The sequence below is a fragment of the Nerophis ophidion genome, linkage group LG20 (genome assembly GCF_033978795.1).
Source record: "Nerophis ophidion isolate RoL-2023_Sa linkage group LG20, RoL_Noph_v1.0, whole genome shotgun sequence".
NCBI classification, from domain to species: domain Eukaryota; kingdom Metazoa; phylum Chordata; class Actinopteri; order Syngnathiformes; family Syngnathidae; genus Nerophis; species Nerophis ophidion.
In genome coordinates, this window is record NC_084630.1 from 33,870,691 (window position 1) to 33,896,222 (window position 25,532).

The 25,532-nt window shown below is 39.5% G+C and overlaps 1 protein-coding gene across 5 annotated transcripts in view; it reads right to left on the reverse strand.

Moving 5' to 3' along the window:
* fam13a (family with sequence similarity 13 member A) overlaps window positions 1-25,532 on the reverse strand; it is a 230,842-nt gene that overhangs the window by 63,249 nt on the left and 142,061 nt on the right. For 3 of the 5 annotated variants that reach the window (XM_061881057.1, XM_061881051.1, XM_061881055.1), the window contains exons 9-13: window positions 13,641-13,682; window positions 13,391-13,561; window positions 10,410-10,602; window positions 1,934-2,032; window positions 1,219-1,286 (exon numbers count right to left, since the gene is read on the reverse strand). In XM_061881057.1, the coding sequence (XP_061737041.1) occupies window positions 1,219-1,286; window positions 1,934-2,032; window positions 10,410-10,602; window positions 13,391-13,561; window positions 13,641-13,682 (573 nt within the window). The remainder of the gene's footprint in view (window positions 1-1,218; window positions 1,287-1,933; window positions 2,033-10,409; window positions 10,603-13,390; window positions 13,562-13,640; window positions 13,683-25,532) is intronic. The other 2 variants (XM_061881052.1, XM_061881056.1) reach the window with 2 other exon arrangements.

Here is a 25,532-nt window from a genome sequence, read left to right on the forward strand (position 1 = left end):
TGACGGGATGCAAAAAAATAACAGTGCAATACGTTTTCATAACATGGTCACTACTGCCTACTTTCTCTTGTTATATTCTTATTTTACTGTCATATTTTTATTCCCATTGTTGCTTTTAGGTTTTTATTCTTATTGTAATATTTCTCTATTTTGTTTCCATTAAACCCCCCATTATTTACTTTTTCCTTTTTTTAAATTGATCTCAACTCTGTACACTGCTGCTGGAATTTTTTTTTTTCTGAAGGAACTCTCCTGAAGGAATCAATAAAGTACTATCTATCTATCTATCTATCTATCTATCTATCTATCTATCTATCTATCTATCTATCTAACAACACTCAATAAACGTTTGGGAACTGAGGAAACTAATTGATGAAGCTTTGAAAGAGGAATTCTTTCCCATTCTTGTTTTATGTAGAGCTTCAGTCCTTCAACAGTCCGGGGTCTCCGCTGTCGTATTTTACCCTTCATAATGTGCCACACATTTTCCATGGGAGACAGGTCTGGACTGCAGGCGGGCCAGGAAAGTACCCGCACTCTTTTTTTTTTTTACAAAGCCACGGAACTGTATTTAGTGACAGTGGTTTTCTGAAGTGTTCCTGAGCCCATGTGGTGATATCCTTTAGAGATTGATATCGGTCACGGTCATTCAATGTTGGTTTCCGGCCATGCCACTTACGTGGAGTGATTTCTCCAGATTCTCTAAACCTTTTGATGATATTATGGACCGTAGATGTTGAAATCCCAAAATTTCTTGGAATTGCACTTTGAGAAACGTTGTTCTTAAAGTGTTTTGACTATTTGCTCACGCAGTTGTGGACAAAGGGGTGTACCTCGTCCCATCCTTTCTTGTGAAAGACTGAGCATTTTTTGGGAAGCTGTTTTTATACCCAATCATGGCACCCACCTGTTCCCAATTAGCCTGCACACCTGTGGGATGTTCCAAATAAAGTTGATCAGTATTTATTGCCACCTTTCCCAACTTCTTTGTCACATGTTGCTAGCATCAAATTCTAAAGTTAATGATTATTTGCACAAAAAAAAAAAATGTTTATCAGTTTGAACATCAAATATGTTGTCTTTGTAGCATATTCAACTGAATATGGGTTGAAATGATTTGCAAATCATTGTATTCTGTTTATATTTACATCTAACACAATTTCCCAACTCATATGGAAACAGGGTTGGTAAAAGAAATTAAGGTCATGAGGTGCTCACCTTTTCTTAGGTGGCTCCATGTGGTCGGACCTGGTTCTCTCAGGGGCTCCTAACACGCCACCGGCCTCCTTCAAGCAGGAAAACAGAACATGTGTGAAATAACTGACCACAAAACAATCAATTTGACTGATAAAAGGAAGCACTGAAATGCTTAAACTTGTTTAATTACATACATCAGTGGTTCTCAACCTTTTTTCAGTGATGTACCCCCTGTGAATTTTTTTTTAAATTCACGTACCCCCTAATCACAGCAAAGCATTTTTGGTTGGAAAAAAAGAGATAAAGAAGTAAAATACAGCACTATGTCATCAGTTTCTGATTCATTAAATTGTATAACAGTGCAAAATATTGCTCATTTGTAGTGGTCTTTCTTGAACTATTCGGAGAAAAAAAAGATATAAAAATAACTAAAATCTTGTTGAAAAAAAAAAGTGATTCAACTATAAATAAATATTTCTACACATAGAAGTAATCATCAACTTAAAGTGCCCTCTTTGGGGATTGTAATAGAGATCCTTCTGGATTCATGAACTTAATTCTAAACATTTCTTCACAAAAAAGAAATCTTTAACATCAATATTTATGGAACATGTCCACAAAATTTTTTTTCCCACAGTTTATGAACTTACATTCATATTTTGTTGAAGTATTATTCAATAAATATATTTTTGAATTGTTGCTATTTTTTAGAATATTTAAAAAAAATCTCACGTACCCCTTGGCATACCTTCAAGTACCCCCAGGATAGGATAGGATAGGATAGGTCTTTATTGTCATTGCACAAGTACAACGAAACTTTGTTTTCAGCACAAACCTGTTCAAGATGAGACAAACAAACAGTGTACAGGGTTACAGAACAAGAACGCTGATGGGTCGCCATAAGGCGCCCCGTAAAAGATGGGAAAAAGGTAAACGCTGGGGAAGGATGTGTAAAAAAATACAATCTAGACTGGGCTCCTAAAGGGGCCCAGTCTGGAGTGGGGAAAAAAACCTCCATAGAAAAGCATATATACATATCACAACATACATCTCGAGATATCTAGCAACAGAGGGAAGGTAGTTCAAGGTCATGATGGTAGGCCGCAGCTCTCATGCGCTGACCATCCATTCATCACCCCTACGGGATTTGCGTCGAGGGCGTTGGGTTGGGGGGGATGGGGTGTGTTTGTGTGGCGTACATTTTTTTTGTGTGTGTGTGTGTGAGCCCGTAGTGTGTCTCTGTTCTGCGGCCTTGATGTATTGTGCAGTCGCTAGTCCAAAGTCAACAACAAAAGGTGTGTGTCCATGAGAGACAAGAAGGGACTTTGTTGTGTCTTTGGTGCAGTGTCCTTTGGGAGAGTCTCGAAGCCAGGGAAACAATCCAATTCAGAATGATTTGTATGCGAGTGAAAATAAAATTAGCTTTTTACTCTAAATCAGGGGTGTCAAACTCAAATACAAAGTGGGCCAAAATTTAAAACTGAACAAAGTCGCGTGCCAAGGTTGAACAAATGAACCTTTTAATAGGGACCCAAACAAGTTTTGCATTGAATATTGACCTAGCAAGGCTTATATAACTTTAAAGTGACATGCAAAATCAAGTTTCCAATAATAATGATAATAATAATAATAAAAAAATATCAATGGCATATAAAAAAAAAAATGAAATAAAAATTCAGTGCCTCTTTTGTATTTGCAGCCTCCTGAGGTAATTATCAAAATAAACTTTTTCAACAGGTTAATAATACATATAAAAATAAAATAGTAAGGAATGAATCAAACATTCAAGCCTTGAAGTTGCAAGAGAAAGTGCATGGGGGGTTGAGGTGGGCGTGGTTGGAGGTGGGGGGGTGTATATTGTTGCGTCCCGGAAGAGTTAGTGTTGCAAGGGGTTTTGGTTATTTGTTCTGTTGTGTTTATCTTGTGTTACGGTGTTTCAGATGTTCTCCCGAAATGTGTTCGTCATTTTTGTTTGGTGTGGGTTCACAGTGTGGTGCATATTTGTAACAGTGTTAAAGTTGTTTATACGGCCACCCTCGGCTGTTGACCAAGTATTCCTTGCATTTACTTGTGTCTGTGTGTAAAAGCCGCATATATTATGTGACTGGGCCGGCACGCTGTTTGTATGGAGGAAAAGCAGACGTGGACGACAGGTTGTGGAGGACGCTAAAGGCCTTTAAGGCACCCCCCCAATATTGTTGTCCGGGGGGAAATCGGGAGAACTTGGGAAAAATGGATGACTCAGGAGATTTTCAGGAGGGGCACTAAACTTCGGGAGTCTGCCGGGAAAATGGGGAGGGTTGGCAAGTATGAGAATTTGTGGTGTTACAGCAGGGGGGGTGTAATACCGGCGGGCCAGATTGAATGTTACATTGATATTGCCTCAAGGGCCAAATGAAATTACACGGCGAGCCAAATTTGGCCCACGGGCCAGAGTTTGACACCCATGCTCTAAATTGTCTATGACTGGTCCTCAAAACCTGCAGAGTAGACAGTCCGATGTAATCCACAGTTTTTCCCGCATCCTCCAATAATTTGCGGCAGCTTTGGGATACTTTGAAGACTGCCAGCAACTTCCAATTTGTGGACAAACCAGAGCAACGCTTACTCCAATCAGCAGATGTCCTGTTGTCATAATTCCGAATAGGTAGATATATTCACGTCCTCGACAGAAAAGGGTCGCCAGGCACGCGGCACTCCGTCTTCTCCCAAGAGTCCGTCACGCGCACGCGTCATCATTCCGCGACATTTTCAACAAGAAACTCCGCAGGAAATTTAAAATTGCTATTTAGTAAACTAAGCCGGCCTTATTGGCATGTGTTGCAATGTTAATATTTCATCATTGATATATAAACTATCAGTAGGACTACTGAAATGAGATGTTCTTATTTAAACGGGGATAGCAGGTCCATTCTATGTGTCATACTTGATCATTTCGCGATATTGCCATATATTTGCTGAAAGGATTTAGTAGAGAACATCGACGATAAAGTTCGCAACTTTTGGTCGGCACCACTGCTCCCCTCACCTCCCGGGGGGTGATCACAACAGCAGGTTCCCCCAAACCCAAGATCTTGTCAATTTTGTTGAGGCCAGTTAAATAGTTCCAATGTTTGGATTTGGAGAGCAGTGCAAAAAGAGGCAGCAGAAAGTTAAGACTGTCAGAGTTATTTGGTGACGAACCCCAAGATGCAGAGATGGAGGCAGGCATGGAGTGAGCAAACATGATTTTAATATAAATACTAAGACAAAACCAAACAAAGGGTTCAAACCAAAAACGGGCACATGGGCGGATAGAAAACAAAAGGCCTGGTGTGGAAGCTAACAGGTATCTAGCAGAAAACAGAAAAACTGGAAACAGCTAATGGCTAACAAAAACAGCTTACCGCTACGACGACCAGGACAAGATGTAGCACGACAGGTAATAGCTGAAATGATGCCAGACAGGACAGGTAGCAAAGACACAAGAGTGACATGAGGCAACGACAATACAAATGACAATACAATGATCCAGCAACTGACACAAGACAAAGGAGGTACAAATAGGAGCCGGCTGATTGGCAACAGGTGTGGCCAGATGCCAATCGGCCGCAGCTGAAGGGGAACACAGCACTCAGGGAACAAGACAGGAAGCTGACAAAATAAGAGCACTTGACAGGAACTAAGGACAGGAAATACTAAACACACTGAGGAGGAACACAGCACTCAAGGAACAAGACAGGAAGCTGACAAAATAAGAGCACTAGACAGGAAATACTAAACACACTGAGGAGGAACACAGCACTCAAGGAACAAGACAGGAAGCTGACAAAATAAGAGCACTTGACAGGAACTAAAAGACAGGAAATACTAAACACAGGAACCAGACAAATGCAGAGGAAAAAACTAAAACATAGACAAACTGTCTGGAGCAAGCCTGACAAAGACAAGACATAACAAAGAAGCAAGTAGGATAGATAAGGGAGAGGAAAGGAGAGCGTCCACCCTCCATGAGTGCCAGAGAGAAACCCCATTTCAGAACCACTGAGCTGTAAAAAACATCATAAAAGTCTGTACTGTAAGACCCGTTTTGCGTGAAGAAGCACAGGTAATAAATCAATTAATGAATAACAGGGCGCTTCATAGGGAATGTACCTAGTCCCTTCCTGCTCTGCCACTGATAAGAATTTAACTGTAAACTTCTACATTCCCACTGTCACCCGTGGTGCACAGCATGAGTGCTGCTCTTGTAAGGCAGACAAGTTGTCAAGTTGGCAGATTGATGTTTTAATTATAGTACAAACCCCTATCAAGGTCGCTTGATAGGAAAAATATACGATATATTTCAATTCAAAAGCCGGTGTAGACTCAAATTTGGTGGACTGACTGGAGTGTTCCCCAAAAAGTCAACACTTCGAAATTGTTACATTTAAAAAAGGAAAACATGTTTTCAGGTGTCGTGCGAGTGAGTAAATCAGTCTTCATGAGACCCCAAATAGTTTAAAGGCCTACTGAAAGCCACTACTAGCGACCACGCAGTCTGATAGTTTATATATCAATGATGAAATATTAACATTGCAACACATGCCAATACGGCCGCTTTAGTTGACTAAATTGCGAAGTATCCTGTTGAAAACGTCGCGGAATGATGATGCGTGCGCGTGACGTCATCGGTGGTGGCGGACATGTTCTCCCAGTATCGATCATGGCTAAAAGTAGTCTGTTTTTATCGCATAATTACACAGTGTTCTGGACATCTGTGTTGCTGAATCTTTTGCAATTTCTTCAATTAATAAGGGAGACGTCAAAGAAGAAAGATGTTGGTGGAAAGCGGTGTATTGCAGCCGTCTGTAGCAACACAAACAGCCGGTGTTTCCTTGTTGTGAAGCTTTAATATGATATGTTGAAATGTAAAATTTATTCTACACATTTTTACAACATTGGAGAATATAATTAAAATGTAGGCTTTTCAGAGGGTAAGATAACACCTCTTAATTACTGTCTTAGAGTGGCCAAATGTATAGATGTGTGTGTCCAACTAAAAGCAAATGGTAAGCTGTCTTCTATTGGAATTATAACAATCTTTGCAAGCTGGTTTACGTTTGCTGTGGTCTGGAACAACACGGCACACAAACAACTATCAGACATGCAGCCAATATTACATACAGATAATATGTCATGAGAAATGCAGATTTAAAATTGAATACAGAGAACATAAGTAAAGGAAATTAAATTAACTCCAATATACCTACTAGTGAGGCATAATGATGCAATATGTACATACAGCTAGCCTAAATAGCAAGTTAGCATCGATTAGCTTGCAGTAATGCACTGACCAAATATGCTTGATAAGCACTGACCACAAGTCAATAGCATCAAGGAAGCATAAAACGTTTGGTGGACAAAATGAGACAAAGAATGAGTGGCATAAAATATGTCTTTCTCCGGCATCGTTGAAGAAAGTTATACATGTAAACGAATTACGGTGAGTTCAAGGACCGCCAAAATTAGAAGGACAAAACAGCACTCTCAGAGAATCATGTTTAATATAAACGATGGGAACAGAGCGGTCAAGCGAACATGGTTCCCTAACACATGTCAACTGGCAGGTTTTGGTGAGAAAATGGTGGTACTAAGTCGGCTCTTACCGTAAACATGAGCAGAGCTTGTGTCGTTCATCCTGCAGCTGTCAAAGAGGCAGCTGCGACTTTCTCGGCTCCTCCATGGCTTCCCTCAGAGACACTGGCGGTCACCACACCCCTCCGACTTTCAGGTATGACTAAATAATCTCACTAAAACACTAGTAACACAATAAGCAGATAAGGGATTTTCCAGAATTATCCTAGTAAATGTGTCTAATAACATCTGAATCGCTCTCACTGCACTCGTCTTTTTTTTTTCTCGTAGTCCTTCACTCTTACTATCCTCATCCACGAATCTCATCCTCACTCAAATTAATGGGGAAATTGTCACTTTCTCGGTCCGAATCGCTCTAGTTGCTGGTGGCCATGATTGTAAACAATGTGAGGATGTGAGGAGCTCCACAACCTGTGAAGTCACGCGCACATCGTCTGCTACTTCCGGTACAGGCAAGGCTTTTTTTTTTTCTTTCAATGATTGTCACACACACAGTAGGTGTGGCGAAATTTGTCCTCTGCATTTGACCCATCCCCTTGATCACCCCCCGGGAGGTGAGGGGAGCAGTGGTGCCGACCAAAAGTTGCGAACTTTATCGTCGATGTTCTCTACTAAATCCTTTCAGCAAATATATGGCAATATCGCGAAATGATCAAGTATGACACATAGAATGGACCTGCTATCCCCGTTTAAATAAGAACATCTCATTTCAGTAGGCCTACTGATAGTTTATATATCAATGATGAAATATTAACATTGCAACACATGCCAATACGGCCTTTTTAGTTTACTAAATTACAATTTTAAATTTCCTGCAGAGTTTCTTGTTGAAAACGTCGCGGAATGATGATGCGTGCGCGTGACGTCACGGACTGTAGAGGACATATTAGCGCAGCACCATTTGCGGCTAAAAGTCGTCTCTTTTCATCGCGCAATTACACAGTATTCTGGACATCTGTGTTGCTGAATCTTTTGCAATTTGTTCAATTAATAATGGAGAAGTCAAAGTAGAAAGATGGAGGTGGGAAGCTTTAGTCTTTAGCCACACAAACACACGGTGCTTCCTTGTTTAAAAATCCCGGAGGTGAAGCCTTACCATGGATCAGAGTGGTCAAGCGAACATGGTTCCCGACCACTTGTCAACCAGCAGGTTTCGGTGAGAAAATTGTGGTAAAAAGTCACCTCTTACTGGAGATCAGCTAAGCTTGCTCCGTCCATGCAGCTGCCGTCGACTTCCCTCAAAGACTGGCGTCAACACACCCGTAGACACACCCCTCCGACTATCAGGTACTATTTAATCTCTCTAAAACACTAGCAACACAATAGGCAGATAAGGGATTTCCCAGAATTATCCTAGTAAATGTGTCTAAAAACATCTGAATCAGTCCCAATGCAATCGTCTTTTTTTTAAAATTTACTTTATTTATTTATTTTTTTTCTAGTCCTTCGCTATCAATATCACCATCCACGAATCTTTCATCCTCGCTCAAATTAATGGTCCGAATAGCTCTTGCTGCTGGAGGCTCCCATTATAAACAATGTGAGGACGTGAGGAGCCCTCACCCTTGTGACATCATCGTCTGCTACTTCCGGTACAGGCAAGGCTTTTTTATTAGCGACCAAAAGTTGCGAACTTTATAGTCAATGTTCTCCATAAAATCCTTTCAGGAAAAATATGGCAATATCGCGAAATCAATCAATCAATCAATGTTTACTTATATAGCCCTAAATCACTAGTGTCTCAAAGGGCTGCACAAACCACTACGACATCCTCGGTAGGCTCACATAAGGACAAGGAAAACTCACACCCAGTGGGACGTCGGTGACAATGATGACTATGAGAACCTTGGCGAGGACCACATATGTGGACAACCCCCCCCCCCCCCCACTGTAAAAGTTAAATCCATAGTGGATCCAACACAGCCGCGAGAGTCCAGTCCAAAGCGGATCCAACACAATGTGAGGACGTGAGGGCTCTGTCACGTCAAATTTCTTCCCCCCTACAAAAACCTTCCCCCCCGTTTACTTCCGGGGTCATGATTAATACAGACGTTTTGTTAACGCTATATTATAAAAATATAACGCTATATTATAAAAATATAACGCTATATTATAAAAATACAGACGTTTTGTTTACGCTATATTATAAAAAATAAAAAATTCTATTAAAAAAACTATTTACAAACACAAGCTATGGCAGGGGTAGGGAACTTATGGCTCTAGAGCCAGATCCGGCTCTTTGGATGACTGCATCTGGCTCTCAGATAAATCTTAGCTGACGTTGCTTAACAGGATAAGTCATGAATAATTCCGCTGGTAATCACAGTGTTAAAAATAACGTTCAAATTATGGAACATTCTCATGCATTTTAATCCAACCATCTATTTTTTTCGCACCTGTTCAAAAAGTTGCATTATTGGTAAGAAGTGTTATATATTTATTATTGGTTAGCTTTAATAACAATGTTATTAAAAATAATAAAAGACTTATTATACCGTATTTTTCGGACTATAAGTCACGTTTTTTTTCATAGTTTGGCTCGGGGTGTGACTTATACTCAGGAACGACTTATGTGTGAAATTATTAACTCATTACCGTAAAATATCAAATAATATTATTTAGCTCATTCACGTAAGAGACTAGACATATAAGATTTCATGGGATTTATTGATTAGGAGTGACAGATTGTTTGGTAAACTTATAGCATGTTCTATATGTTAGAGTTATTTGAATGACTCTTACCATAAAATGTTAGGTTAACATAGCAGGCACCTTCTCAGTTGGTTATTTATGCCTCATATAATTATATATAATTATTCAGCCTGTTGTTCACTATTCTTTATTTATTTTAAATTGCCTTTCAAATGTCTATTCTTGGTGTTGGGTTTTATCAAATAAATGTCCCCAAAAAATTAGACTTACACTCCAGTGCGACTTGTATATGATTTTTTCCTTCTTTATTATGCATTTTCGGCTGGTGCGATGTATACTCTGGAGGGACTTGTACTCCGAAAAATACGGTACTCTAAAAATGTTGGCCTTAAAAATGCACACATTTAGTTGGATTCAGTGTTGAAAAATATTATATGGCTCTCACAGAAATACATTTTGAAATATTTGGCTTTCATGGCTCTCCCCCAAAAAGGTTCCCGACCCCTGAGCTATGTGGGATGACGCATTTAGTTCCGGGGTCACGTTTCCTCACGTTTCCTCTTACGTCATCCCATAGCTTGTGTTTGTAAATTGTTTTTTCATTTTTTTTTAATAATATAGCGTTAACAAAACGTCTGTATTAATCATGACCCCAAAAGTAAATGTTTTTTGTAGGGGGAAGAAATTTGGCGTGACAGAGCCCTCACCCTTGTGACGTCAGGCAAGGCTTTTCAATCAGCACCAAAAGTTGCAAACTTTATCGTGGATGTCCTTTACTAAATCCTTTCAGCAAAAATATGGCAATATGGCGAAATGATCAAGTATGACCCATAGAATGGACCTGCTATCCCCGTTCAAATAAGAAAATCTCATTTCAGTAGGCCTTTAACGTAGTCTAAGAAGAATATCAGAAGACGACGACAGACCGAAGCCAGAAGCCTCACCTTGTGGGCGTCCATGTTGAGCTGCACAGGCGTTGGGTTGTGTTTCCACTTCCTGGCTTTAGGCACCCGCACCAACAGATCGTTCTGTCCGGCCTGTGAGTCCACCCCAACGCCGACGCCGTTGCCTGTATCCACCCCCGCGCTTCTCCTGCCGCCTCCTGACGACGGGATGTTCTCCTTGTTGGTGTCGGCCCTGTGAGGAAGCAGAGAAAGGTTGGAAGTGTCAAAGCTCACTTTTACTTATAGCGCTGCTGTTTAGCTTTGTCTGCTAATTCTATTTACTGTCCACCTGTGTGTGTTGACATTTTGTGCACTGTTCTAATCAGACTTCGCCAGGTGTCCGACAACAAGGATTACTTTCTTGCGGCCTGTGACTTCACTTGTTGTGACTTCACCACGTCCCAGTCGACGTAAAGCAGGGGTAGGGAACCTATGGCTCTGGAGCCCGATGTGGCTCTTTTGATGACTGCATCTGGCTCTCAAGATAAATCTTAGCTGACGTTGCTTAACACGGTAAGTAATGAATAATTCCGCTGGTAATCACAGTGTTAAAAATAACGTTCAAAATGTAAAACATTCTCGTGCATTTTAATCCATCCATCCGTTTCTATCGCACATGTTCAAGAAGTCGCATTAATGGTCAAAAGTATTTGATTTATTAATGGCTAGCTTCAGGATAACAAAGGTATTAAAAAGAATAAGAGACTTATTTTACTCTAAAAATGTTGGTATTACTTAGACATACATGCATTTAGTAGTTGTAATCAGGGAAAGTCCAAATAAAAGAGGACGCGTAGAATTCTCTTGTCAGCGCGTGGGACGACACTGTACAAGGGTACAGGTCTACGGGTTTCTCCTCATTGAGCTAAATTGAATGCGGTCTCTGTTTAATTCCTTGCTTCTTGTCTGTTTAATAAATGTCATCAGTGTTTGAACATGACAGTTAAATATTAAATGTCTCTCACGGAAATACATTTGAAAATATTTGGCTTTCATGGCTCTCTCAGCCAAAAAGGTTCCCGACGCCTGCTGTAGAGTGTTGGTGGGTCACAAACTGGCATCTTGTTTGTTACTGATTGTCCAATTGTGTTTGACGTGTCTTTTCCATCTCACACTGGCATTATTTGTTTTAAAAGACTATTTTCTAAATCGATTTCCAATTTTCCATATTAGATTTAACAAATGGATAAATACAACTAATATAACTAAAATAAAAACACTATATTGCCAAAAGTATTTGGACAACTGCCTTTACTCACATATGAACTTGAAGTGCCATCCATGGATTTGTCCAAAGCCCTACTCTTGAAAAACCAACCCCGCACCATAATTCCTCCTCCACCAAATTTCACACTCGGCACAATGCAGTCCAAAATGTAGCGTTCTCCTGGCAACTTCAAACCCAGACTGGTCCATCAGATTGCCAGATGGAAAAGCGTGATTCATCAGTCCACTGCTCTAGAGTCCAGTGGCGACGTGCTTTACACCACTGCATCCCACACTTTGCATTGGACTTGGCGATGTATGGCTTAGATACAGCTGCTCGGCCATGGAAACCCATTCCATTAAGCTCTCTGCGTACTGTATGTGGGCTAATTGGAAGGTCACATGAAGTTTGGAGCTCTGTAGCAAATGACTGTGCATAAAATCTTTGCACTATTCGCTTTAGCATCCGCTAACCCCTCTCTGTCACTTTAAGTGGCCTACCACTTGGTGGCTGAGTTGCTGTTGTTCCCAAACTCTTCACTTTTCTCATAATAAAGTTGACTTTGGATAATCTTGGAGCAAGGAAATTTCACGACTGGATTTGTTGCACAGGTGGCATCCTATGACAGTTCCACGCTGGAAATCACTGAAAGCGGCCAAATGTAATGTAATGTAAATGTAATATAAGAAATTATCGGTATTGGTTTCAAATTTATCGGTATCGGGTTCAAAAAGTACAATTTATGACTTTTTAAAACACTGCTGTGTACATGCCCTGCGATGAGGTAGCGACTTGTCCAGGGTGTACGCCGCCTTCCGCCCGATTGTAGCTGAGATAGGCGCCAGCGCCCCCCGCGACCACAAAAAAGGGAATTAGCGGTAGAAAATGGATGGATGGATGCTGTGTACATGGACTTAGAGAGAAGTACAGAGTGCCAATAAACCTTAAAGGCACTTCCTTTGTGTGCCGGCCCAGTCACATAATATCTATGGCTTTTCACACACAAGAGAATGCAAGACATACTTGGTCAACAGCCATACAGGTCACACTGACGGTGGCCGTATAAACAACTTTAACACTGTTACAAATATGCGCCACACTGTGAACCCACACCAAACAAGAATGACAAACACATTTCGGGAGAACATTTGCACCGTAACACAACAGAACAAATACCCAGCACTAACTCTTCCGGGACGCAACAATATACCTCCTCACCCCCGCCAACCTTTAACCTCCTCATGCTCTCTCAGGGAGAGCATGTCCCAAATTCCAAGCTGCTGTTTTATGACATGTTAAACAAAATAATGCACTTTGTGACTTCAATAATAAATATGGCATGCCATGTTGGCATTATTTTCCAAAACTTGAGTTGATTTAATTTGGAAAACCTTGTTACATTGTTTAATGCATCCAGCGGGGCGTCACAACAAAAAGAGGCATAATAATGTGTTAATTCCACGACTGTATGTATCGGTATCAGTTGATATTGGAATCGGTAATTGAAAGTTGGACAATATCGGAATATCGGCAAAAAAAGGCATTATCGGACATCTCTAGTTTGTGCACATAGACATGGTTCGCACACAGAGGCATGATTGGCGCAATCTATCCATCCATCCATCCATTTTTTACCGCTTATTCCCTTTGGGGTCTTGGGGGGCGCTGGTGCCTATCTCAGCTACAATCAGGCGGAAGGTGGGGTACACCCTGGACAAGTCGCAATCTAAAAGTTTGCAAAAGGAGGGTTCTGTAAATGGAGATTCCGCTGTACCTGCTTCTTTCCCTGGGACTAGAGCCGTCCTCTTGCTGCTCTCTACGATGACGCCGCCGCTGTCTGGCGGTCAGAGCCTCCTTGGGAGATGGCCGCCTCTGGGTCGACTGGCCAGCGTCGACGTCGAAGAGGTGCTGCTCCACCGTGGAACGTATGGTCCGGTCCAGGATGCTGTACAGGAAAAGTATCATATCACCGTGCTTAGAATTGGGGTGGTGCTCATACAACAACGCGGTGAGACACAACTTACTCGACCACTTCAGGTGAGCGGAGCACGGGTGAGCAGAGTGGACTGAAAGGAGGCAAAGGAGGTGAGTTCATCTACACAAGGAGTTCAACAGTAACCACGGGTCATTGAGCAACGTCTAACACTTAAGGTCTGATTTAATGAAGGTTTGCGTGTACAAACCCCATTTCCATATGAGTTGGGAAATTGTGTTAGATGTAAATATAAACGGAATACAATGATTTGCAAATCATTTTCAACCCATATTCAGTTGAAGGCACTACAAAGACAACATATTCGATGTTCAAACTCATAAACTTTATTTTATTTTTTCCAAATAACAATTAACTTCATTCTAATGGCTGCAACGCGTGCCAAGGTAGTTGGGAAAGGGCATGTTCACCACTGTGTTACATCACCTTTTCTTTTAACACTTAATAAACGTTTGGTAACTGAGGAAACTAATTGTTGGAGCTTTGAAAGTGGAATTCTTTCCCATTCTTGTTTTATGTAGAGCTTCAGTCCTTCAACAGTCCGGGGTCTTCGCTGTCGTATTTTACGCTGCATAATGCGCCACACATTTTCGATGGGAGACAGGTCTGGACTGCAGGCGGGCCAGGAAAGTACCCACACTCTTTTTTTTACGAAGCCACGCTGTTGTGACACGTGCTAAATGTGGCTTGGCACTGTCTTGCTGAAATAAGCAGGGGCGTCCATGAAAAAGACGGCAGCATATGTTGTTCCAAAACCTGTATGTACCTTTCAGCATTAATGGTGCCTTCACAGATGTGAAAGTTACTCATACCTTGGGCACTAATGCACCCCCATACCATCACAGATGCTGGCTTTTCAACTTTGCGTCGATAACAGTCTGGATGGTTCGCTTCCCCTTTGGTCCGGATGACACAATGTCGAATATTTCCAAAAACAATTTGAAATGTGGACTCGTCAGACAACAGAACACTTTTCCACTTTGCATCAGTCCATCTTAGATGATCTCGGGCCCAAATAAGCCGGCGGCGTTTATGGATGTTGTTGATAAATGGCTTTCGCTTTGCATAGTAGAGCTTTAACTTGCACTTACAGATGTAGCAACAAACTGTATTTAGTGACAGTGGTTTTCTGAAGTGTTCCTGAGCCCATGTGGTGATATCCTTTAGAGATTGATGTCGTTTTTTTGATACAGTGCCGTCTGAGGGATCGAAGGTCACGGTCATTCAATGTTGGTTTCTGACCATGCAGCTTACGTGGAGTGATTTCTCCAGATTCTCTGAACCTTTTGATGATATTATGGACCGCAGATGTTGAAATCCCTAAATTTCTTAAAATTGCACTTTGAGAATGTTGTTCTTAAACTGTTTGACTATTTGCTCACGCAGTTGTGGACAAAGTGGTGTACCTCGCCCCATCCTTTCTTGTGGAAGACTGAGCATCTTTTGGGAAGCTGTTTTTATAGCCAATCATGGCACCCACCTGTTCCCAATTAGCCTGCACACCTGTGGGATGTTCCAAATAAGTGTTTGATGAGCATTCCTCAACTTTATCAGTACTTATTGTCCCCTTTCCCAACTTCTTTGTCACGTGTTGCTGGCATCAAATTCTAAAGTTAATGATTATTTGCAAAAAAAAATGTTTATGAGTTTGAACATCAAATATGTTGTCTTTGTAGCATATTCAACTGAATATGGGCCGAAAAGGATTTGCAAATCATTGTATTCTGTTTATATTTACATCTAACACAATTTCCCAACTCATATGGAAACGGGGTTTGTAAATGGAATCTTGCTAACACAAGCAAAGCTGATCTACTAAAGTGGATTCCATCTAATAAGTGAGCAGAATAAGATGTGCAATCCATTTTGCGTCTACATCTTCAATAATGTGCAAAATGTAAGTTGATCATCAAAATGCCCACAGTACTGGGAAGAGAAGAGGCAAATACAGTGTAAATATTTAGTGATTAATCACCACTCATCACCGTTTTGCAAGTGTTATTTGTGTTTTATTAAGCAGGTGTCAGAAGGACGTGCAAACTGACAGTTGATCAGTGCTCGCGCTGCACAGACAGACGAGAATCATCCGTCCTACGGTTTGTGTGTGTCAACATTTTGGACGGTCAGAAAAAAACAGATAGTCGTATCGCCTATTCAGAAATTTGCTTTTAGAATTTTATTTATGATGGCTGTATAAGGGTCTAATTAAAATAAATGCAATTGATGAGTGCTGTTTGTTTTTTTTACATTTAGGAAACATATCACTAAAATATAGGGATACCAAAATGTTTTTCGATACTTTTGTAAATAAAGGGGACCACAAATAATGACATTATTCTCTTTATTTTAACAACACATCTTATGCATAATCGCCAACCTTGAGACCTCCGTATTCGGGGGATTGGGGGGCGGGGCTGAGTTAAGGGGGGAGGATTATATTTATAGCTAGAATTCTCGCAATATATGTATATACATATATATTAGGGCTGTGAATCTTTGGGTGTCCCACGATTGGATTCAATATCGCTTCTTGGGGTCACGATTCGATAATATATCGATTTTTTCGATTCAATTCTCGATTCAAAAACAATATTTTTCCGATTCAAAAGGATTGTGTATTCATTCAATACATAGATTTCAGCAGGATCTACCCCAGTCTGCTGACATGCTAGCAGCATAGTAGATTTTTTTTAAAAAGCTTTTATAATTGTAAAGGACAATGTTTTATCAACTGATTGCAATAATGTAAATTTGTTTTAACTATTAAAGGAAGCAAAAATATGACTTATTTTATCTTTGTGAAAACATTGGACACAGTGTGTTGTCAAGCTTATGAGATGCCATGCAAGTGTAAGCCACTGTGACACTATTGTTCTTTTTTATTATTTTTATAAATGTCTAATGATAATGTCAATGAGGGATTTTTAATCACTGCTATGCAGAAATTATAACTAATATTGATACTGTTGTTGATAATATTCATTTTTGTTTCACTACTTTTGGTTTGTTCTGTGTCGTGTTTGTGTCTCCTCTCAATTGCTCTGTTTATTGCAGTTCTGAGTGTTGCTGGGTCAGGCTTGCTTTTGGAATTGGATTGCATTGTTATGGTATTGCTGTGTAGTGCTTTGTTAGATTGATTTTAAAAAATAAAATAAAAAGTAAAAAAAAAATTAAAAAAAAAAAAAATCGATTTAAAAAAAAAAGAGAATCGATTCTGAATCGTACTATGTAAACGATTCGATTCGCATTCTAATCGATTTTTCCCCACACCCCTAATATATATATGTAGAGCTAGATATATAAAATGTTATATATATTTTTTTAATTACATATTTCGAATTTACTTTAAAATTCTCACACAGCTCAATGCCCTTCGGTGTTTTTATCCAAATCAAAACAACATTTGATATAGAGCACACATGTTTGAAATCTGAGCAAGATAGGTTCAAAAACATGGTTTCGAGCCAGGCTTAAGACTTCCTTTTTATTGTCATTCAAATTTGAACTTTACAGAACAGAACGAAATTTTGTTGCATTAGCTCATGGTAGTGCAGGATAAAAAAGCAATAAGGTGCATATATAAATTAAAGCTGCAAGCAGCATTGGTCGGGTCCGCCTTTGGCTGCTGCCCCCGAGACCCACGGCTGGATAAGCGTTAGAAGACGCCTTGGAGCCACTATTTTGAGAATCTAATGCATTGTGAAAGTAATGCAGTTGTTGTATTGAAGTGAAAATATCAAACTTCCTGTTGATTTTTGCTAAAGTATGTTAATTATTAAAATGTAGGTCTGAGTGAGACCTACATAGTGTTTTTGTTTCATGTCTCTCTGACATTCCTACCGGAAGTTACACGCAGTTTTGTCTGTGTTTTCTTCCTAGGAGCAGTTTGTCCGTGTTGTATTCCTAGGGGAGCGGTAGAGCGCAATTTTGAGTTTTGAGGTTAGGTTTTTTCATCAGATCGCAATTTTTGCCAGACCTGATGTGTGTGTCAAGTTTGGTGAGTTTAGAAGCATTTTAAGGGGGTCAAATAACAGCTCAAAGAGGCAAAAATGTAATTTTTTAGGAGACTTTGCACAGGGGTTCTTTGAAGGCACGTAAAATCAAAACCTGAGAACTTATCAAAACTCTGTTCTATACTTTTAATCAGAAGGGTTCAATCTCTCTCCTGTGCGAGTTTGAAGCCAAAACAACAAACGCACTCAGAGGAGATAATGTTTGAAGAAAGGTGACCAGTTTTTACAAAACTTTTGTTTGGAAGGGGGAATTGCAAACTTCCTGCTGATTTTTGTTGGGGGTTGTCAATCTATGAAATGTAAGTCTAAGCGAGACCTACATAGAGGTTTTTGTTTCATGTCTCTCCGACATTCTTAATGGAAGTTACAAGCAGTTTTGTCTGTGTTTTCTTCCTAGGAGCAGTTTTTTCAGTGTTTTATTCAAAAATAGCGCTAGAGCGCAATTTTGACTTTTGGGGTTTGGTTTTTTCATTAGATCGCAATATTCGCCAGTCCTTATGTGTGCGCCAAGTTTGGTGACTTTTGAAGCATTTTAAAGGGGTCAAATTACAGCGCAAAGAGGCAAAAATTGCATTTTTTTGTGAAGATTTTATTTTGAAGGAGTTTTTGCCAACTTCCTGTAGATTTTTGCTGAAAGAAGTGAGTGTATGAAAATTGGGTCTAAGTCAGACCTACATAGGTGTTTTTGTTTCATGTCGCTATGACATTCCTAACAGAAGTTACATGCAGTTTTGTCTGTAATTTTTTCCTAGGGGGCGCTAGAGCGCAATTTTCATTTTGGGGGATTGGTTGCTTAATATGTTGGGAAGGTTTGCTATACCGACGTGTGTGTCAAATTTGGTGAGTTTTGAAGCATGTTAAGGGGGTCAAATTACAGTGCGTAGGTGCGGAATAATAATAAAACACAGCAGTTTCAATGGAGTCCTTTGCCATGGGCCAAGGACCCTAATAAATAAATTACTGTACAGATAAATACATTGCACTTTTTTTTATATGCATGCACGTTTATGGATGTATGTTACATTGTCTTTTTATTCGAGCGGGTTAATCCATTTTGGGGGGGAATTGAGGGGATATTTATGATGTGTTCAAGAGTCTTACGAACTGAGGGAAGAAGCTGTTACAGAATCTGGTGGTTCTGCTTCAGAGGCTGCGGAACCTCAACTAATCATTGTCATTTTTTCTAAGGATGATACAATATTTGTATTACACTGTGTGGGAAATGAAAGGTTTTCCAAAGGATGCGGGGCACGAGTACATGTTGTGAGGCGCTGACTTACATGAACATGTGTAGAGTGACCTGTACAAATTTTCCATAAACACTCATGTTTACAGTCATAGCAAGAGCTCGGCACAGTGCTGATGGAGGACAATGATTAAAAGCGGAGCGACGGCACGCTGTTAAGGTGACAACTGTATCAAGAGGAGAAAAAAATGTCACATATTATTATTGCATCGGTCATTTAAAGACTAATGAGTACACCAGGGAAACAAACACAAGCTAAATATAGAACTGACATTTACTGCAGCGGGTTCAAACAGGTTAATGGCTAACGAGTGTTGGCTTAACCTTTGACTTTGATTGCTGAAAACGAGGCGAGATCCAGTCAATGCCTTAAAAACAAAAGCAGAGGGCATTCTCGGCAGCATGTCATGCATCACAACAAGTGGATTCATCTTTAAAGGCCTACTGAAATGAGATGTTCTTATTCAAACGGGGATAGCAGGTCCATTCTGTGTCATACTTGATCATTTCGCCATATTGCCATATTTTTGCTGAAAGGATTTAGTAGAGAACATCCACGATAAAGTTTGCAACTTTTGGTCGCTGATAAAAAAGCCTTGCCTGTACCGGAAGTAGCAGACGATGTGCGCGTGACGTCACGGGTTGTGGAGCTCCTCACATCTGAACATTGTTTACAATCATGGCCACCAGCAGCGAGAGCGATTTGGACCGAGAAAGCGTCGATTTCCCCAATAATTTGAGCGAGGATGAAAGATTTGTGGATGAGGAAAGTGAAAGTGAAGGACTAGGAAAAAAAAAGAAAAAAAAAGAGGGCAGTGGTAGGGATTCAGATGTTATTAGACACATTTACTAGGATAATTCTGGAAAATCCCTTATCTGCGTATTGTGTTATTAGTGTTTTAGTGAGATTATATGGTGGTCGGACATGAAAGTCGGAGGGGTGTGGCGACCGCCAGTGTCTCTGAGGGAAGCCACGTTTCTCGACGAGGCAAGGCAGGCCGGACTGAAATTTTATTTTATTTTTCCTTCTTTCTCCACGGTGGAAGTATCAGACAGTCGGGGGCGGCCGTTGGGAGGAGGCAAGAGAGTCCGCAGCTGCATGAGGAACGACGCAAGCTCTCCGCTCATGTCTACGTTAAGAGCTGACTTATAGAATAGAATAGAGTTTTATTGTCATTATTGCAATGAACAGGTTCAAAGAACAACGAAATTGGAGCAGCTCCTCCTAAGGTGCATATACAATATGGTAGTATAAATATTACCACCATTTTCTCACCGAAACCTGCCGGTTGACAAGTGGTAGGTAACCATGTTCGCTTGACCGTTCTGTTCCACAGTAAAACTTCATTGTCATCTTTCGGGAATGTAAACAAGGAAACACCGGCTGTGTTTGTGTTGCTAAAGGCAGCCGCAATAGACCGCTTCCCACTGTTGCGTTTTGGACCTGTTCTTCCTTTGGTCAACGCCCCCAGGTTCTTTTATGACACATAAGCTGGTTTTAAATCAATCAGAGACAGAGGTTGCTCATTTTGATATTTTATAATCAAAGCGCCTTGGAAGATCAATCTAGATACAACATTTCAAAGGCACGGTCCAAATTGATCTAATTCTAAAAATGTCAGTTTCTCCCTCCTCACTCACGCTCACCCTCCCCTCTTCTTCTCCTCCCTACCTTGGACAGTTGAGATAACAGATTGTTATGGCTTCATTCTGACATTCCAAATTCAAGGTCTATGTAAAAGGCTCACACTTTAGCTGTTCTAAAATCTGACTAGGAAATAAAAAGACAACCAAATCCAACACCACCTACATCTTTCTTCTTTGACGTCTCCATTATTAATTGAACAAATTGCAAAAGATTCAGCAACACAGGTGTCCAGAATACTGTGTAATTATGCGATTAAAGCAGACTATCTATAGCTGGGATCAATGCTTGACCAAAATGTCCGCTACAATCCGCGACGTCACGCGCACCCGACATCATACCGCAACGTTTTCAGCAGGATAATTCGCGCCAAATTTAAAATTACAATTTAGTAAACTAAAGCGGCCGTATTGGCATGTGTTGCAATGTTAATATTTCATCATTGATATATAAACTATCAGACTGCGTGGTCGCTAGTAGTGGCTTTCAGTAGGCCTTTAATCAAACTTAAAACTATTTCTTTAAACGTGTCTATGGATGCTCTCCTCATGGTCACTGGAACTTCAGGGCGTTCAAACCTATTCAATCAGGCCTAAGAGGAAGTTGAGTAATGGTTGTTTGGGCAGACTGGTATTGGGTGCACCAGGCCGGGGGCCATCCGCTATTGTAATCCCACGTTACACCACAATCGGACACGAGCCAGGATCCTCAGTGATCCGAGGTAAACACTTTGACAGTGTCTCCAAAGGAATGCATGGGGGTGGTCTTTCAAGTACTGCACAGGCCAAAAGTTTGGACACACCTTCGCATTCAATGCGTTTTTTTTTTCATGACTATTTACAATGTAGAATGTCACTGAAGGCATCAAAACTATGATGTGGAGTTATGTACTTAACAAAAAAAGCTGAAATAACTGAAAACATGTTTTTTATTCTAGTTTCTTCAAAATAGCCACCCTTTGCTCCGATTACTGCTTAGCATACTCTTGGCATTTCCTTATGTATTTATCTATTTACAGACAGACATCATTGTGAATTTCATTATTGTTTCTTTTGTTAATATCATAGTCCGTTATGCGAAAAGGTCATCCCTAGAAGCACACAGCTTATGGAAAAGGACCCAGGGTTAAAATATACATCATCATAAAATGTACAAAATACAGTACAATACCATCCATCAATCCATCTTCTTCCGCTTATCCGAGGTCGGGTCGTGGGGGCAACAGCCTAAGCAGGGAAACCCAGACTTCCCAGTACAATACCATAGATTTAAAAATCTACCCACCAAATACCCATTTACAATTTCATATTTCAATTAAAAAAATGAAATTTTGAGTTAAAGTACCAATCAATCAATCAATCAATGTTTATTTATATAGCCCCAAATCACAAATGTCTCAAAGGACTGCACAAATCATTACGACTACAACATCCTCAGAAGAACCCACAAAAGGGCAAGGAAAACTCACACCCAGTGGGCAGGGAGAATTCACATCCAGTGGGACGCCAGTGACAATGCTGACTATGAGAAACCTTGGAGAGGACCTCAGATGTGGGCAACCCCCCCCCTCAATGATTGTCAAACACACTATGTGTGGTCTAATGCAGTGGTTCTCAAACGGGGGTACGCGTACCTCTGGGGGTACTTGAAGGTAGGCCAAGGGGTACGTGAGATTTTTAAAAAATATTCTAAAAATAGCAACGATTCAAAAATCCTTTATAAATATATTTATTGAATAATACTTCAACAAAATGTAAGTTCATGAACTGTGAAAAGAAATGCAACAATGCAATATTCAGTGTTGACAGCTAGATTTTTTGTGGACATGTTCCATAAATATTGATGTTAAAGATTTCTTTTTTTGTGAAGAAATATAAGAATTAAGTTGATAAATCCAGATGGATCTCTATTACAATCCCCAAAGAGGGCTTTTTAAGTTGATGATTACTTCTATGTGTAGACATCTTTATTTATAACTGAATCTCTTGATTATTTTTCAACAAGTTTTTAGTTATTTTAGTTCAAGAAAGACCACTACAAATGAGCAATATTTTGCACTGTTATACAATTTAATATATCAGAAACTGATGACATAGTGCTGTATTTTACTTCACCTCTTTTTTTCAACCAAAAATGCTTTGCTCTGATTAGGGGGTACTTGAATTAAAAATAATTTCACAGGGGGTACATCACTGAAAAAAGGTTGAAAACCACTGGTCTAATGTGTCCTCTGCATTTGACCCATCCCTTGATCACCCCCTGGGAGGTGAGGGGAGCAGTGAGCAGCAGCAGCAGTGGCCGCGAACGAGGAGTGCTTGAAACTCCGCATGTCAACATCTCGGCCAGTGCCACACCAACAAAATGCCCAAACAACCATTTCCAGATTAACACTGTGTAAAAAAAATAGTCAACAGAAGGAGATAACATCAGTAGGAACCTACCACATAGCGAAGGAGATACACTATTTGAACCCTCTAATGCAGCTCTTTTTTATTTGACAGTAATTGAACTATATTATGTGACATCATGCACAAAAGTGCACTTTATTTGTTTTAAAATATTGTAGAAGCGTTCTGTACAAAAAGTGCACTTTATTTTAAGTGTTGTTTTGATATGTCATCTTAGTGACATCATGCACAAAAGTGAACTTGTTTTAAAATGTCTCTGACAATCTTGCACTTTCTGTTTTGAAATGACATGAATGTTTGTGCCACTGCTTAATAACTGTTTAATAAATACACTTTTGATAAATTGACTTAGCTGTGATTTCTCTCTCTGCATGAAAGTTTAAAAGTAGCATATATGAATGCAGTAGGAAGAAGAATGTTTGAATGTAGACACATAGAATCATCATACTGCTGTGATTATTTGCATCAAGTGTTCATTCAAGGCTAAGGCAAAATATGGAGATATAGATCGTGTTTGGCGAAATGGCCTAAAAATATTGAGATGTTAATAAAAGGCCATATCGCCCAGCCCCAACGTGATGTGACAGGTGGTGGCGGTACACCTACTTTGAGACAAGAGCTATATGTTGCATGCTTGGTTATGGTTTGAATTCATATCCAACACTTGTGAGAACACTTGTAGTGTGCCTACGCCAGGGGTCACCAACATTTTTGAAACCAAGAGCTACTTCTTGGGTACTGATTAATGCAAAGGGCTACCAGTTTGATACACACTTAAATAAATTGCCAGAAATAGCCAATTTGCTCAATTTACCTTTAATAAATAAATCTATATATATTAAAAAAAAATGGGTATTTCTGTCTGTCATTCCGTCGTACATTTTTTTTCCTTTTACAAAAGGTTTTTTGTAGAGAATAAATGATGAAAAAAAACACTTAATTGAACGATTGAAAAGAGGAGAAAACACGAAAAAAAGAAAATTTAATTTTGAAACAGTTTATCTTCAATTTCGACTCTTTAAAATTCAAAATTAAACCGAAAAAAAAAAAATGAATAGAAAAACTAGGTAATTTGAATTTTTTTGAAAAAAATAAAAAAATAATTTATGGAACATCATTAGTAATTTTTCCTGATTAAGATTCATTTTAGAATTTTGATGACATGTTTAAAATTGGTTAAAATCCAATCTACACTTTGTTAGAATATATAACAAATTGGACCAAGCTATATTTCTAACAAAGACAAATCATTATTTGTTCTAGATTTTCCAGAACAAACATTTTAAAAGAAATTCAAAAGACTTTGAAATAAGATTTAAATTTGATTCTACAGATTTTCTAGATTTGCCAGAATATTATTTGAAATTTTTAATCATAATAAGTTCGAAGAAATATTTCACAAATATTCTTCGTCGAAAAAACAGAAGCGAAAATGAAGAATTAAATTAAAATGTATTTAATATTCTTTACAATAAAAAAAAAAAAGACAATTGATTTAAATTGTCAGGAAGGAAGAGGAAGGAATTTAAAAGGTAAAAAAGTTTAAAAACATGGAAAAAGTCCCTCTATTTGATGGAAGTCAGCAACAAAAAGCTGGATTTTTTCCAAGTGTGTCACTTCATTTCTGTTAGTTTTTCGTGTTTTTGTATTTACTTCCTGTTCAGTGCTTTTATTTTGTTGTATTTCCTGTTTTATTCACAGAGCACTGTTTTTCTCTTTTCGTTGATTGGCAGCGGTTTCACACCTGCTGTCAATCACACTAGTGTCTATTTATGTTTCACTCGAGCACTCCTCAGTGCTCGATGATAATATTATGTTGAGAACGTTTATCTGCACGACTGCTTTATGTTTGCTTTTGTTATTTTCTTATGAGTATTAAATATTCTTACCTTCACTCTACTCTCCTGGGTTCTTGCATACTCGGGGACACACAACTGCAGCCATGCGACATCGCAACAAAAAAATCCAAAAATAATTTTTAAGGTTGTATTTTTTCTCTAAAATTGTCTTTCTGAAAGTTAAAAGAAGCAAAGTAAAAAAATAAATGAATTTATTTAATCAAGTGAAGACCAAGTCTTCAAAATATTTTCTTGGATTTTCAAATTCTATTTGAGTTTTGTCTCTCTCAGAATTAAAAATGTCCAGCAAAGCGAGACCAGCTTGCTAGTAAATAAATAAAATTTAAAAAATAGAGGCAGCTCACTGGTAAGTGCTGCTATTTGAGCTATTTTTAGAACAGGCCAGCCGGCTACTCATTTGGTCCTTACGGGCTACCTGGTGCCAGCGGGCACCTCGTTGGTGACCCCTGCTTTACGCATTTCTTCAATGAAAAAAATGTGCATTTGCTCAAAAAGGGTTGAAAAACACTGGGTTATATGACTGTGTATTGTGTTGAATGACAATATTTTGTATGCTCACAAGCTGAAGTGAGAGGATCAGCATGACGACTATCAGCAAAAGGTCACAATCTCGCTGACGTACGTGTAAAACGGGAGTTTTGGTGGGAAAACTGCATGTCGTGATGCTTTTTCCTGCCGAGTGTGCGTGTCACCATTGTTCCTGGTGGTGGTGCTGACGACGACGACGATGATGATGATGACGATGCAACATA